The sequence below is a fragment of the Carassius carassius genome, chromosome 16, assembly GCF_963082965.1.
Source record: "Carassius carassius chromosome 16, fCarCar2.1, whole genome shotgun sequence".
NCBI lineage: Eukaryota > Metazoa > Chordata > Actinopteri > Cypriniformes > Cyprinidae > Carassius > Carassius carassius.
In genome coordinates, this window is record NC_081770.1 from 18,652,453 (window position 1) to 18,670,468 (window position 18,016).

An 18,016-nucleotide genomic window follows, 5' to 3' on the forward strand; every position below is an offset into this window, starting at 1 on the left:
GAGGGAATCATGTACAGTAGCAAATTAACGTTACAGCTATGAGCCGAGAAAATAAGAAGGTGCAAGTTTCACAACAATTTCACAATATATACACCAGCTTAAATTAATTCAAGTTATTCAGAGGCGACGTTATCAAAAGGAGATACTGATGCGCTGTTAAAAGTCTACAAATGATAAGCCTGGGCAAAAATATTATTACAGAACATCTGGCACAAAAAAGCAAATACAACATATGGCTCGTCAAAAACAAGTTCCAAAATTAAATGACCTCCTCTGGCCCTGAAGGAAAACCAGTAGGTAGTTGTACAGTTCATGGTTTTTACTTCAAAAAAATATCTGCTGACCAACAGAGGACATGAGGACCAAAGTCATGCTGCTTTTCTCAATCGTAATACACAGAATAACCGATGAAATATGTTCTATATCCCCTGACGTATTACAAAGGGAACACATGGTTTAGTGTTAAAATGGAACTTTGCAATACATACAGTAAAAACAGATAACTTTGAATGCAATGCGTTTTAACCTGCAAAAGTGTCATAACTAGACTAGTTACAGACCGATATATTAGACTGATTCAATATCCAATATTTTATCAGTTTGGCTTGCTTAAAAAATGTGGTACTTTGCAGTTATAAAAAAAAAAAAAAACCAACAACAAAGAAATTCAAATATTAAATTTTATATAACATTTTCAGTAAAAATATAACAACGTAAAAATATGATTATATGAAGCTATCTATCTCTATGCAAAATGTAATAATTTTACTGAAAATTATATATAAAATATAATTAATGTTTATTATATAGAATATTCTTAAAAAATATTAACATTTATGGTTTACTTGAAATGCATATTCATACAATTGCCTCCAAATTCAAGTTAAGAAAATAATTTATTATTTTATCATTTAAAACACCAATTTAATATTTTTACTGAAAATGATATATGTTAATAATAAAGAAAAATACGTGTAATAATAAAAAACACATTATATAGTCACACTTGATTAGAAAGTGTTCTTGTTACGGTGTAATTAAGTAATGAGTAATATTAATCAAAACTTAAAATTTGGTTTAGGGTTAGTTGCATGTAATTATGCAAAATTGACTGTAAATACAATTGAAAGTAACAAGGACACTGTAAAATAAAGTGTTACCAAATTATAAATAAATCAGCTTTAGTATCATTAACTGAACACATTTTAAGCAAATAAGACTTGAAAATAATTATCATTAAACTATTTTTGAAATAGCATCGCCATTGATGTCGGTCAGCCACCTCGCCAAACGCAAACAATCTTGATTTGACACACAGGTAGTTAAAGGTAAGTTTGGACACTCTTATTTCTTTGAGATAAAGGGTTACACAATATATATTTCATTTTTATGTATTAATGTTATCTAATGTGGAGTTCTATGCCATGCTAATGTGTTTGGTATGATAGCGCAAGCTCTGGGAAAAGCTTCTCTAGATCAGTCCTGAACACACAAACTGGATGTAAATGTGAAGGTGAAAATTAGATTTGATTAGATTAGATCACTGCGACCAACAGCTACATGAAGAGTGAACCTTTTCAGTTCTATAAGTGGAAAATATTGGCGAACACCTGAAATCTGCTGACTCTCACTTTCTCCCCCCAGAAAAGCAGGATTACTTCAAATGGCTTTCGCTTCAAAAAGTGCTGGACAGGAGCTCTTCTGAGGCGGGACGGACGGGTCAGTGAGGGACCACTTCCTTTATGGATGCGAGGGCCGAATGGATGCGGACGTGCAGCCTGTTCTCGAAGTCGTAGCCGGAGTAGTTCTCCTGCAAGCAGAGGTAACCATCTCAGCTGAATTTACTGCTGCACTCACGAAACTAAAGCACTGATGTATCACGCGCTTACCTTGGCCTGAAGCAGCAATGATCTTCCTTTACTCAGGGTCTTAGGAGGGAAAAAAAAGTTTGATGAATTTAAAAGATAGAAAAACAATTCAAGTATTAAAAAATGTGCTTAGTTATCAAATAATAGTAATAAAAAAATCCAATAAACACAATGCACAATATCAGTCTCTGTTTATTTTAATATAATTATACTATATTTTTTGAATTTTTTTTTATCACAAATTAATAAATTATTTAAAAATATTAATTTTAAATACTAAAAAATAATACTTATAAATAAATAATATGGTTGATAAATTCACTGTATTTATATAAGCATAAATTATGTAAAAAAAAATACAATTAAAAAAAATATATGTATATTGTGTTTGTATATACAGTATATATACACAGATATATTAATGTATAATATATAATATGTATATAATATATAAATGATATTTATGAGTTCATATATACTTTATATATTATTTAATTTATATTTAAAATTCATATTTAAACTAAAACAAACTCATGAATGGAATTAAAAGTAAACTAATTAAACGTCAAATGAATAAATGATTAGAAAATACTACATAGACATTCATATTATTAACTATTTGTCATTATATGAATAATACTATACAAATAATTTAATTTTTGTATATTATAAGTTACAATACAGAATATTAAACATACTAAATAATTTTAAAATATATATTTATAATCAACATATCAATCTCCATTTCATTTAACAAACTTTCTGTTCTATTTAAATACTAATTATTATTATTATTATTACTACCACCACTGGCTCCAAAGTAATTTTTTTAACCTAAGTTATGGAGTAAAGTTTGGTAATTCCACATGTTTATCCTTGCAATGGTATTTTCAGAATAAACTCTAACACACAACCATGCAAAGGTTTCTAAAAGACCGTTTGAACTGAATTTAAAGAGTTGGGATTCACATAAAGCGATGAATGAATAAATATTTCAATACAGTGCCTTAAATCTGAGAATAAAGGGACTGTGAGTGTGAGTTACCTCAGGTTTAGCCAGTAACACACAGCCCAGCTCATAACAGGAATAGGGCTGCACATAACTGTTATTCAGACGGCCGTATTCATCCTGCGCTGCCAGCTGGAACGACTACAAACACAATCCATCTTAAACACAGTATACATTGAGAGAGAGGATAAAAACACAGCAATCTGAAACGTGTTTTCATCTTGAAACATGGTCCAAAACATAAATGTTACACATTTTGCCACCTTCAGAAATCGATTTGTATACTGTACTTGTTCTACTGTTACTGTCCCTTTAAGACTTCTACAGGTAAACCACATTAGTTTGCGCCCATAATGAGTTTTCAACCACCTGATGAGATTGAACAAACCTGAACAGCATCTTTAATATTCCCAAGACATTTCTGAATGGCACCAAGCAGCAGGTGTCTGAGGCCCAGGCTCGACTGCTCATCCAGCCCCTGTAGCACTGGATACAGCATCAGATCAGCATTATAATACCAGCTGAACGATAGCACACATTTCATCACACCGCTCTTTACCTTGGTTCATGAGCTGGAGTTTGGAGGAAGAGCAGTTTGGGAGAGCTTTCCATAAGTACAGCACCTCCACAACACCCAGAATGCACAGCTCTCGCGCCAGGGACACTTTCCTCAGCCTCTCTGCCTGGAGACACAAACAAAGCAGAAGAAAAGCTTGACCAGTAAAAATAAAACGGTTTAGAAATGTAATATGTTGGCATTATTAATGTGAAGTAATCAGTTGTATATTCCAAATTACAAATACAAATTTCTCTATAATTTGTAGTTATGTACGTATAAAATAAAAGGTATTATTTATTAATGGTAGTTTTTAGAAAAGGTAAAAATTAAAAATGAACTAAATATTTAATTATTTTGTGTTATAAATTATAATAACTATATATGTATTACAAGTTATAAAAACAAATTTCTATATTAATATATATATATATTAGTATATATATATTAATATATATATATATATTAGTATATATATATTAATATATATATATATATATACACACACACACACACACACACACACATATATACAGTACAGACCAAAAGTTTGGACACACCTTCTCATTCAAAGAGTTTTCTTTATTTTCATGACTATGAAATTGCAGATTCACACTGAAGGCATCAAGGGCTATTTGAGCAAGAAGGAGAGTGATGGGGTGCTGCGCCAGATGACCTGGCCTCCACAGTCACCGGACCTGAACCCAATCGAGATGGTTTAGGGGTGAGCTGGACCATAGACAGAAGGCAAAAGGGCCAACAAGTGCTAAGCATCTCTCGGGGAACTCCTTCAAGACTGTTGGAAGACCATTTCAGGTGACTACCTCTTGAAGCTCATCAAGAGAAAGCCAAGAGTGTGCAAAGCAGTAATCAAAGCAAAAGGTGGCTACTTTGAAGAACCTACAATATGACATATTTTCAGTTGTTTCACACTTTTTTGTTATGTATATAATTCCACATGTGTTAATTCATAGTTTTGATGCCTTCAGTGTGAATCTACTATTTTCATAGTCATGAAAATAAAGAAAACTCTTTGAATGAGAAGGTGTGTCCAAACTTTTGGTCTGTACTAAAATATATATATATATATACATAACACACACACATATATATGTATTAGTGCTGTCAAATGATTAATCGCATCGCAAAATCGCAATCGCAAAATATTTACATGTATATATTTATATACATATTCAATTTATATTATAAATAATTATATTCAATATATAAACATAAAATTTTTATATATATGTGAAATATATACATGCATGTGTATTTATATATACAGAATATATATATATACCCACACATTACACATACATATATTATGTAAACAAAAATATGTAAACAAAATATATATATTAGTGCTGTCAAACGATTTTATATATATATATATATATATATATATATATATATATAAAATGTAGCATCTATAAATTATAGTTATGAGTTAAAATTATAAAGAAACAAATGCAATACTTCAAAAAATAAAAAAATATAAATTAGTATTACTAATATAATAGATAAATAAAAATGGCATAGAAATTCCATATTTACATTAACATTAAAATAATTTATTTGTATATTATAAATTATTATAACTACAATATATATATATATATATATATATATATATATATATATATATATATATATATATATATATATATATATATATATATATATATATATAATTTATGTGTTTAAATTATAGTAATTTTGAGTTTAATTGAAAATTTGAAATCAGAACTACAAAAAATGCATTATAATGAATATATATTTTTGGATAACTCACTCTTTTCAGTGCAAACTGCTCAATCTGATTGTTCTTGCGTTTAAAAAGCTTCTGGACATCTCGGAAAACAGCTTTGGCTCCCTCTAGGTCACCAGCAGCCCCCTGACATACTTTGGGTTGAGATGTAAAAGGTATTAATAAAACGATCATTTTAAAGAGACGTTAAAAAGAGTTTGAGGCAGATTAGATCATAATCTGACCTCCGGTGAGGTAAGCATAGTAACACTGTGACCATCGGGATTCATTCTTCAGCCGCTCAAAAGACCTGTAGGCATCTTCAAAGTTCATCTCTATCATGCTGCACCAGCCTGCAAATCCAGAACAAATGAAATCATACAGCATGCACTGAATTGTTCAATTTGTTGGAAAGTAAACGATTAACTGCATAACTCTCTCTTATTGCCAGGCCAAAATTCAATCAAGCCGGAACGAATATTTAATAAATGACTTTACTAAAAAGACAACAACTGCAGATTTGTACCAATTTCATAGAGGCACACATGTTGAATCTCTCTTTGGTCTGAGGCGAACTCCAGAGCATCCTGAAATGATGCCAGTGCACTGTTGATTTGGCACTGCAAAAGAAAAACAGATTAATTATAATGTATAATATACACATTATTTTTTAAGTGTATTTTTACATATAAATTAAATTTTTTGTAATTTATTACATACAAATTATTTGTGTATATATATGTAAGTGTGTATATATATATTTATATAGGTGTGTGTGTGTGTGTATAAAAAATATTTAGAAGTTATAAGCAAAATTTATAAACATTACATTATATACAAATTATTAATATATACTTATAATCAATATTTAACATTGCAATAAACACTGTTCATATTATATTGTAATATTTGAGTATACAAGAGTTTATTAAAATTATATATATATATATATATATATACATACATACATACATACATACATACACACACACAAACACACACACACACACACACAAATTATATTAATAAATTGCATAATTAATAAATTGCATAAATATGTTGTTATTTTGTTAAACTGTAATATATCATCTTTTTTTTCATTCTCATGTTGCTGTGTCCTGGTTCAAGCCGGGACACATGAAACACTGTCATCCTGTATGACATCCAGCATAGCATTTGTTTTTCCTCTAGTGTGATATAAATTACACATTGTCGTCAGTGTATAATTTGTATTGGAGATGACTGATATTAATGGTTATTGCTTCTAACACACCCGCTACATGAGGAAAGTCATTGTGGTTGTTGCATAGTATCAGCAAAGCATAGACTGCACTATTATTTCAATGATTTAATCACACCAGTCGGTTATCAAGCACCAAGCATCTGCTCTGGTTTCATTTCACCGTCAGTGTGATACTGTATGGTAAAATACCCACCTCTAATCTCTGCACCCGTCCCTTGAAGAAGATGAAGAGAGAGGAGTTTGGGTAAACCATTGCCTTCTTCTGCAGAATGGCTTTGGCCTCCAGGAGCCCGGCACGTGAGTCAGAGCCGTCCAGAGCAAAGAAGGGCTGCACCACGGTGTGGTACCACAAAAGAGCCAAACTGAGAGAGAAACCAGAGAAAAGGCGGCAAAGATACAGAAAATAACACAGTTTCCATGCTTATTAGTTGTGCTTGGTTATATATTTGCTGTGTACAAACTTCTAAAGCAGCACTGATAAAAAAATAAAAATGAAAAAAAAATGCATCTTTCCATTTGATGAACAAATTGGGAGCGTTTTGTCCCGGGCTGGATTAAGTACGCTTAAATTCATCTCTATTATTAGAGCTGCTGCACAATCTGTCAGCCTCTGGCAAGCGACTGCCGAGAACAATGTGTCCAAAGAGAGCGATGAGCATATTCGCTTTACGTTTGATGATGCACACACCATAACCCCTGATTGTCAGACTGAAATTGCTAAAAAATAAAATAAAAAAAAAGCAGTATATTGCTCATTTGAGACGATTGTGTCATTCGTGTCGATTCACATCTTTGCATTGACTTTGTATGTAATCTACTCATGCAAATAATTGAATTAGCTTTTGGTGTGCACACGCCGTTAGTCTTAACCAGCTTGCAGCTGAACAGTTTCACATTAGAAAAATTCCTGCTCACCATGGGATTCGAACCAACAACCTTGTGATTAAATGCCTAAAGGTCTTTTAAAGCACAACGGTGTTAGCATTTGCTTGCACATGCTCACATGACCTTTCCATCCAATGCCTTTTATTTCTAATTGTGACCTTTCAGATGCCATCAATTATGTAACCCAGTGTGAAACCAGTTGGACATGTGGTTTGTTCTCACATCAGCAGTGAGAAAATCATGTCAAATGCCAGAATGACGTGCGAGAAACAAAAAAACGTCTGCTTACGTGGCGAGCGGCGCTTTCATATCCTTGCTCTCGCTGGCGTATGCTAATGAGGCCAGACCTTGGTGACGGTCTCCAGGGAAGCCCAGCAGGTTGACGATCTTGAGCAGGTGTGGAGGCACCATCGAAATACACAAGTGAAAGAGCCCATAGCCGAAGCTGACCGAACCTTTCAGGCGGTCCAGAACCTCTTCTGTTACCCGGCCGCCGCTCCGGGCTGAGGTGTTGTGGTTGGCCTGATCAGAGGTCAGCGCCCCCTGCTGGTCGGAGGAGCGGCGGCGACAGGCTTCCTGCAGCTGGCTGATGTCACTGTAGCATTTGTTGAACATTTTCCAGGCCTTGCGGAGGATCCAGCCTCCTTTGATGTATGCTGAGGGGCGACAGGTCACAATGACTTTAAATGAAAGAAAATGTTCAAACTAGCATGATAGAGTCTTTTTAATATTTTTAATGACAAGCTGAAACATTTTAAATAATTCAAACTTGTGTATACTTCGATTAATAAAGTTAAATGCAAGTAAAAAATATATTACTATTAATATATAAAATATGTTAACTCTCAAATACAAATATAAGATTAAAGAAGATCTATTATATACAATGAAATTGAAAAGCAAATAAAAACTGCATGGTTAACTGCTTAATATTTTTGGTGTCAAGCTAAAAAAAAAGTAGTAATTCAAATTTGTGCAAACTTTAATAATTTTTAATAATTTTAAAATTGAAATGCAAAAAATCATATTTTTATTATTTTCATTTTCATATCATAAAAACATGATGATTGTGTCTTTCAATATTATTTTAAAAATCTAAATTTGTATACACTTTAATAAAAATATATTTAAAATGATAATTTTTTTTTAATAAAAATATTAAACTACAGGAATTCCATTATACACAAACATTATACACAAAAATATAAAATTAAGAAAAAAAAAAAAAAAAATAACTGCATGATTAAGCCTTTTATTATTTTTGGTGAAAAGCTGAATAATTTTAAATACTCCAAATTTTTGTATACGTACAGTAAGAAAGTAAATAAAAATAATAATAATTGTCATAATATCATGAATACTAAATGCATTATGATTACTTTATTATTAATTAACTATTTAAAATACAAATATAACATTTAAGAAATTCAATCATATTTAAAAGAAAAGGTTAATTAAAATTAGTAAAATAAAATAATAATAATAATGATAAAACTACAAATAAATTGAGAAAATTTCAAATTAATAAAATTAGAAATTACAATGCTTAATGTTCTGTGGGGAATTGAAAAAGAAATTGAAAAAAGTAAACATGACATCACACCTGAACTTCTCTCCCCTAATATTTAATAATAATAATATCATAATAATATCAAGTTTGTTTCCTCCCCCCAACACAGTGGCAAACAAATGAGGCATATAAAGTTTCAGTCTGGTCTGTAGAAGGTAGACTAGACCTGAGATTTCCTGTTTGACGAAGCACAGCACGGCGAGATAAACCTGGCAGTCAGCCACGATGATCTGTCTTTGAAGACCATCCACAATCTCCACTCCTGATCTCTGCGAGTCCATCTGGGACAAAGAGAAAAACCAAAGTGTTAATGTGAAGACAGGTTCAGTGCGTCCTGCTGCCACACACTCGTACAAACAAACTCACGCTCTTCTTGATTTTGTTGCGGATGGTCTCGATGACGCCGGCGTTGTCGCTCTCGCAAAGCTTTTCAGTAGTTCTCAAGTCATCGCTGGCCATCTGCATTTTCTCCTCCTCGAATGTCATCATGGCATTCTATGATCACATCAATATTAGAGCTGCACGATACTGAAAAAAATTACATTGTTTTGACAATATGAAAAACACATTTAACCAGAAGAGCTGAATAGCTATATTTGGAAAGAATGAATCATTGTAGGATTTTGTTGAGAAATAAACGTAATAACAAAAAAGCAGAAAAATGATGTTATACTTCTGGGAGTTTGAACCATTCTTTAAAGTCTGAACAATTACGAGAAAACGTGAAAATTTTGGGTGTTATCAGTCACACGAACCAAATAAATGTCTTTCACTAACCACAAGTTGAACAAAGTTTATATATATTTATATAGGATAGTAGTAGTTATATAGTAGAGTATAGTATTTTCCTGTGATTATTATTTAAAGTACAAAGGAATAAATGAAATATACTGTAATATTATTGTACTGTAAAATTATTACAATTTAAATATTGAATAGTGCCACACTTTTTTTTTTTTTCAACAATTCAAAACGGACTATAAAATAATAAAAATTGTTTTAAATTATATTTATTATTATGTTGTTATTATTTAAATAAAATACAAATCAAAATATCGGAATAATAAAATAATAGTATTTTATTAATAAAAAATACTATTATTACTTAATTAACATATTAAATAATGCATTCAATATACTGTAATATTATTGTTGTTCTGTAAAAATAAAAAAATATATATAATATTTAAAATATAATATTTAATAAAAATAATGAGGTTAATGAATAGTGCCACAAGTCACTCTGAAACTCAGATTTTTTTTTTCTGGACCAATTCAACTGGACTATAAAATAATAAAGCTACAGTTTTATTGTGATCATTACAAACTAAATATGAAATTAACTTATATTATTGTAATAAATAAATAAACAATGTGAACAGATGTTGCACTTCACTCCGAAACCATTTTTTTTAATTTACTTTTTTAAAATTGCAACCATATTGCAATTTAAATTTTATTTCAATATATGGTGCAGCCCCATAGAGTTTATAAGGTCAAAAGTTTACATCTCCGTTTCAGAATCTGCAAAATGTTCATTATAAACGCATGTTATTGTTTATTTAGTACTGACCTGAATGAGATATTTCACGTAAAGAAGATTCAAATGTTCTCTGATGCTCCAGAAGGAAAAAGCATGCATTAAGAGACGGGGGTGAAAACTTTTGAATTTTGGCGATCAGGGTAAATTTGACTTATTTTGTCTTCTGGGAAACATGTAACTATCTTCTGTAGCCTCTGAGAAGCAGTACTAAATTAAAAAAAAAAAATGATATTAAGAAAAATGTGCACATCTTCATTCTGTTCAAAAGTTTTCACCCCCAGCTCTTATTGCATGGTTTTTCCTTCTGGAGCATCAGAGAGCATTTGAACCTTCTGTAATAGTTGCATGAGTTCCTCAGTCCCTCAACAAATGTTTCTAGCACTAAAGGCACTTTGAGCCTTTCATACTCAACAATGGCTATCATTGTTGCACAATGTAATTATCTTCTGTATTACACCAAATTCTTATAGTGTAAGCTGTCTATTATTCACTAAAGCTAAACCATGGCAACTACACTAGTGCCCAGACGCTTCTGAAGGTCTTTTGGTAAAGTAATACTTCTTTGTTGGAGGCACATTAGTGCTGACTAGCATTTCTCATGCCACAGATCCCTCCTCTGCTGTCTGAATTCCCACCGAGGGCCCGAGCGACATCATAGAGGGCCACCAGCTTTGACATAAGAGGTTATGAGAACGTCTGTTCCTCAACTCTTGATGAGAGACTCAGGCTGTTTGGACAGTATACTGCATGCTGCACTGCTTAAACTGAACACCTCCTACTATTTTCTTTAAAATAGAATGTGAAACAGTACTTATTACACAAGAATAAACAGTTTGCCTTTCGGGTATTCCACGCGTAGTAAGCACTTTCACATTCTGTATGCTGCAGAAATAGTGTGCTATTTGCTGGTCCACACATTACTGTTATTACATTAAAGGCACTAAAATAAAATAAAATACATTTTCACTTCATGGGAAAAAATGCTTTAAAAATAAGCAAATTTAAAATGAAAAAAAAAATAAATAAAATGAATACCAATAAAATAAAACTTCCCTTAAATATCCTACCCTAGTAAAAATTATTATTTTAAATTCCCTAATAATTCTCCTAGAAAATAAAATAAGCAGTTTCACTCCAGGGAATAATTATCCTTTAAAAATGTAGAATAAATGTAAAAATATATATATTGTAAATATATTTTGATTTTTTTTTATTCTGCATTTTTAAAGGATAAAATGATAGTTTATTTTATTGTTTGTTTGATATAATAGAATAGCAAGTGTTTTTTAATTTTATTCTACATTTTTACAAGGTTTTTTTTCATGTTGTGAAATTGTATTTTATAGGAGAATAGCCATTTTGTAAAAACTGTTAGAATTTTTATAGAATAATTTTCCAGAAGTGGGATTTTTGTTATTTATTTTATTCATACTTTTTTATTTGTTTATTCATAAAATAACATTTTATTTTGTCACATAAAATAAAATAACCATACAATTTAATCTCACCTATTTTATTAAATATAATACAAATGTAGAATAAAATAAAAAATACTTGCTATTCTTCTATTCAATTAAAAATAAATAAATACAACTGTAATATTATTAAAAAATAAAAATATAGAAAAAAACATTGAAAAAATGGCTATTCTGTAAAATACACTTGCTAATCTCCTATAAAATACAAAATAAATATAAAATAAAAATAAAACAAATTCACTTGAAAGGAAAATATCTCACAAAAATATAGAAACTGATTTGCTGTTCTAAACATCTCTATCCCGTCTCTTTCTCGCCAGTGTTTCACTTCCTGTCATCTCTTTCTCCTATTAATGGCCAGGATGAAAGGAGCGCAGCGCTGCAGGAAACAGGACTGCGGCTCGAGTGCAAATGAGAGCATTTGCTGACTGTGTCACATAACAGAGATAACAGAGATGGACTAGAAATGATGGGCTGATGTCAAACTAATCACACAAGAAAGCTGTCTCGAGCTACTAGCTGATGTTACCACCGCAGCCGTGTGTGTGTCTCCAGCATGTCTCTGTTAAACAAGAGTTTACTTGCCCCAATAAATAAAGTTCTAGGAGGTAGCGTTGAAATCGGCTCGGTGCCTAACGTCATGGGCAAGTACAGACGTAAATTCAAACCCTAAAAGGAGTTTTATGAACTGCAGAAACACTTTCAGTTCTCTAAGAAGCTGTTCCTCTGTCAAACATACTAGAAGTACTAACGAAAAACAATTAAACCACGATTAACTTACCAAGAAACTGACAAAACTGGCACCGAAGCTCATCAGTGGACTGTGGCTCCTGCGGACAGAAGAGGGAATCATGGGATATGGCACTATGACATAAAAACATAATCCAGACAAAATTTATATATTAAATAATTTAATACAGCTGTGTGAATGATTCATAACTCTGTGCATGCCTGCTCATAAGATTATATTTGGCATTAAACAAGGAATTATCCACATTTAAAGCCAAAGCGCTAAGCTCCTAATAGCATTAAACTTAATATCCATGAATATCTGTATCCTTAAGAATGTCTGGAGACGCGGTTTCTTCTCAAATATAGAAATCCTCAGGCTTCGCGTATTAATTGATATCATGTTTCTTCGGTTTAATGCAACATATGTGTTTTAAAAGAAAAAAAAGTCATTTTAATAACTATTAGTCATCGGTTTTAAATAAAAAAAGGGAAAAAAGACTTTCCACTGGGTTGTATCTCTCGAATCACATATAATGCACAATATAATATCCATGTGTTTATATGAAATGTGAATCTGGACCTCAAAGCCAGTCATAAGTAGCACAGGTGTATTTGTAGCAGCCAATAATACATTGTGGGTCAAAATTTTGATTTTGATTTTATGCCTAAAACGATTAGCATATTAAAGATAATGTTCTGTGAAGATAATTTGTACATTTCCCACCCTAAATAAATCAAAACTTTATTTTTGATTTGTAGGCTAATATGCATTGTTAAAAACTTCATTTGGACAACTTGAAATGCGATTTCCCCGATATTTGGATGTTTTTGCACCCTCAGATTCCAGATTTTCAAGTAGTTGTATCTCAGCCACGTATTGTCCTGTCATAACAAACCATGCTTCAATGAAAAGCTTATTTATTCAGCTTTCAGGTGATGTATAAATCTCAATTTAACAAAAAACTAGTTTTGTGGTCCAGGGTCACAAATAAATGATAAAATATTAAAGTTACTCTTTTAATGTAATGAGACACAAATGATGCCAGCAGAAACAGAAAACAAGCAGTAAATAAAGGAAGATTTGACTTCATGTTATGCAACAGAAATAAACGCAGCGAGGTCAAATTATGTGGCTCCCGTTTATGTAAACAAAACCTCCCATTTTATAATATTCCTGTAAAAGCGTCGATGCACAGTGATGTTACCGGTATCTCCTGAAGAGCTCGTCGCTCTCTTTGAAGCCATTGTTGAGCAGCATATTGATGCCCTGAAACGCCAGCTCGGCGTCGTCTATCTGCTCGGCTTTCTCTTCAACCTGCTGCTGCGGGGAGTCAGGGCCTGCCATCCTCTCGGTTTACTCCTTTATGCGCAGAAAAAAACTCGTTCTTCTGTAAATAAACCGCAGAAGAACAGTCGGGTTGGTTTGCGCGAGCGAAACGCGCTGCGTCGTGCAGAGCGAAATAAACAGATCTTTCCCTCACTCACCAATGCACTGCCGACTGCTGGAGGAAATCGTCTGGATATACGTTATTTTGATCCCTTCCGTGTCCGAAATGCTCTGCTAAGATGTTTTCAGATCCGATATTGTCCCCTCCATCAGGCCGCCCGGTAGCTATGAAATATCAGCTGTCTGTTTGCATGCCAGCATCACGCGTTACGCAATGTTAAAGGAGCGACAGAGCAGTGACGTTTTTGTCCCGTATCCGCTTGTCATTCACTTCACCGAGGGGCTATAGGTGCTAGAGCCGATTCTGCTTTCAAACAGAGGCTTGGCATCTTCCTTTTGACTGTAAAAACCAGGACACGAATACGTTACCAACATTAACCCTTGCAGGCTGGAGCTTGCCTGGCCTTAGCAGTCGGGATTTGGATTCATCGTGAGTCGAATCTTTTGAATCGATTCACAAAAAGATCCGTTCATCGATTGGTTCGCTATGCCAGTATGAGGCGAAGCAAGTACTTTTCGACCGATTTACTCACAAGTGTGGAGCCCCTCACATGACATGCAGGAAACAATATAAGGCTAAATCGTGTGCATGATTTACTAATTCGTTCCCTCAATGTACTAAAATGTGCACACGATTACTATACCGTAGTGTTCCCTCGATTTACTATTACGTTCACTCGATTTATAAATTGTGCGCACAATTTACTAATTCATTCCCTCGAATCGAGCGAATGCAATAGTGAATCGAGGGAACGCGATAGTAATCATGTGCATGTTTTTGTAAATTGAGGGAACAAATTAGTAAATCGTGCGCAGAATTTATTTATTTTTTCTTGCATGTCATGTCAACAAAATAAAAAAGGGTAATTGCGACTTTTTTTTGTCTCACAGTTCAGTCTTTTTTCACTTAAAATTCTGAGTTTATATCCCCACAATATTTGTTTCGTAACAAAAAATGTAAAACTTAAATAGATTATGACATTTTATGTTTACATCTTACAGTTGAAACTTTTCTTCTCACAATTGCACACTTATATAAAATCTCAATTCTCAAAAAATCTGAATTGAGAATTACGAGATTGAAAGTAATGGTTACCTTTTCTATTTTTTATATTCTGTAGCGGAAACAAACTTTCATAGTCAAAAGATCTTAATATTATGTCTTATTTCTTATTAAAAGTCTTATTAGAAACTGCTATTTCTGTACTGATTTTTAAAACTAAAATTGTTCAAATATTATGTTAGAAAGTGTATGAAAGAAGAAAACAAATGAGTCATTCAAAAAATAGATTTGCTTGCAAAAATTAGGGATAACCTAGCACGTTACTTTACTACATGAATATTTAAAGAAATTGTAAAAACGTTAAACACTTTTTCGAGAGCAATGTTTAGTCATTATTAATTATTTTCCACTGTGTGGAACTATACTTATATATATATATATATATAAAAAACTTCTAAAAAAATTAGCATATTGTGATAAAGTTCATTATTTTCCATAATGTAATGATAAAAATTAAACTTTCATATATTTTAAATTCATTGCACACCAACTGAAATATTTCAGGTCTTTTATTGTTTTAATACTGACGATTTTGGCATACAGCTCATGAAAACCCAAAATACCTGTCTCAAAAAATTAGCATATCATGAAAAGGTTCTCTAAACAAGCTATTAACCTAATCATCTGAATCAACTAATTAACTCTAAACACCTGCAAAAGATTCCTGAGGCTTTTAAAAACTCCCAGCCTGGTTCATTACTCAAAACTGCAATCATGGGTAAGACTGCTGACCTGACTGCTGTCCAGAAGGCCATCATTGACACCCTCAAGCAAGAGGGTAAGACACAGAAAGAAATTTCTGAACGAACAGGCTGTTCCCAGAGTGCTGTATCAAGGCACCTCAGTGGGAAGTCTGTGGGAAGGAAAAAGTGTGGCAAAAAACGCTGCACAACGAGAAGAGGTGACCGGACCCTGAGGAAGATTGTGGAGAAGGACCGATTCCAGACCTTGGGGGACCTGTGGAAGCAGTGGACTGAGTCTGGAGTAGAAACATCCAGAGCCACCGTGCACAGGCGTGTGCCGGAAATGGGCTACAGGTGCCGCATTCCCCAGGTCAAGCCACTTTTGAACCAGAAACAGCGGCAGAAGCGCCTGACCTGGGCTACAGAGAAGCAGCACTGGACTTTTGGACAAATTTTGCATGTCATTCGGAAATCAAGGTGCCAGAGTCTGGAGGAAGACTGGGGAGAAGGAAATGCCAAAATACCTGAAGTCCAGTGTCAAGTACCCACAGTCAGTGATGGTCTGGGGTGTCATGTCAGCTGCTGGTGTTGGTCCACTGTGTTTTATCAAGGGCAGGGTCAATGCAGCTAGCTATCATGAGATTTTGGAGCACTTCATGCTTCCATCTGCTGAAAAGCTTTATGGAGATGAAGATTTCATTTTTCAGCACGACCTGGCACCTGCTCACAGTGCCAAAACCACTGGTAAATGGTTTACTGTGCTCAATTGGCCTGCCAACTCTCCTGACCTGAACCCCATAGAGAATCTGTGGGATATTGTGAAGAGAAAGTTGAGAGACGCAAGACCCAACACTCTGGATGAGCTTAAGGCCGCTATCGATGCATCCTGGGCCTCCATAACACCTCAGCAGTGCCACAGGCTGATTGCCTCCATGCCACGCCGCATTGAAGCAGTCATTTCTGCAAAAGGATTCCCGACCAAGTATTGAGTGCATAACTGAACATAATTATTTGAAGGTTGACTTTTTTTGTATTAAAAACACTTTTCTTTTATTGGTCGGATGAAATATGCTAATTTTTTGAGACAGGCATTTTGGGTTTTCATTAGCTGTATGCCAAAATCATCAGTATTAAAACAATAAAAGACCTGAAATATTTCAGTTGGTGTGCAATGAATCTAAAATATATGAAAGTTTAATTTTTATCATTACATTATGGAAAATAATGAACTTTATCACAATATGCTAATTTTTTTAGAAGGACCTGTATATATATATTAGTATTTTCATGATCGAATTTACTTTTTTTTTTTCAGAAAGAATCATGAATAGAAACATTTTTATTTTGGGTATGTCATTTCTGTCTCCATGCCAAAAATGGGGGGTGACTGGTAAGGGGTTAACCTTTTAACTAAATTCAACCCAATTCTTTTAATCAGAATGATGGTCATGAGGTTGTCCAGTAAGTACAACAGTTTAATTTTCACTGCATTTGTGTGTATAACACAAGACAGAAAGCAAACAAGACAAGAAATGTGGAGTAAAGCTTTCTGCATGGGCTGAAAATGGAAGTACATTTTATTCACACATTAATGCACATGTTATGAATTAATTATGAAAGTGCAGGGAGACGTCTCAGTCTTTATGCCCTGAACTCCTTTCTGTGGTGCATCAAACAGCACAGACGTACCAGCTGTGTAAATACATTTATGATCCACAAGAAGAAACACAGACAATTAAATAATTAAAAGTATATTTTTATTTGCATACCCAATTTTACATTTGAGGCTTCATTAACATTAATTCTAACTATTGAGGAAATGTGCTTTCATTATGTATATTTTTATAAGTCTATTTTAAATGTCAATTTCCAATACAATTACCCAAAACAATCATATTTTGTATTTTTCAAACTGTTTAACTCCAGAATTGGTCTTCTGATCTGTGCATGCATTCTGTTTCCATTTCCATCAAATGTGACAGGATCTTGATTAAGCCACACGTTTCTCAAACACCCCACATAAGATGCTCGCATTTCCACTTCTTTGCTTCGATTCGCTGCATTAACAGGGACAGAAATGTAAATTCTGATGCCTTTCTTGAAAGAAAAGAGGCATTTTTTGTTACATCAAAGCTGGCTTTACCTGAAATGCCACCGATGTAGATCGCTTCATGCAATGGAGGACGGTA

The 18,016-nt window shown here is 33.2% G+C and overlaps 1 protein-coding gene across 1 annotated transcript; it reads right to left on the reverse strand.

Moving 5' to 3' along the window:
- Nucleotides 1-897: 897 nt before the first annotated feature.
- On the reverse strand, nucleotides 898-14,510 carry LOC132159762 (tetratricopeptide repeat protein 39C). Its single transcript, XM_059569362.1, has 15 exons — nucleotides 14,120-14,510; nucleotides 13,840-14,022; nucleotides 12,684-12,732; nucleotides 9,248-9,376; nucleotides 9,048-9,162; nucleotides 7,601-7,967; nucleotides 6,620-6,788; nucleotides 5,710-5,803; nucleotides 5,429-5,536; nucleotides 5,229-5,338; nucleotides 3,437-3,560; nucleotides 3,266-3,363; nucleotides 2,914-3,018; nucleotides 1,890-1,928; nucleotides 898-1,810 (listed from the first exon to the last, which is right to left on the reverse strand). Exons 2-15 carry the CDS (start codon nucleotides 13,977-13,979, stop codon nucleotides 1,721-1,723), a joined length of 1,737 nt encoding a protein of 578 aa, XP_059425345.1. The 5' UTR covers nucleotides 13,980-14,022; nucleotides 14,120-14,510; the 3' UTR covers nucleotides 898-1,720.
- Nucleotides 14,511-18,016: the final 3,506 nt, after the last annotated feature.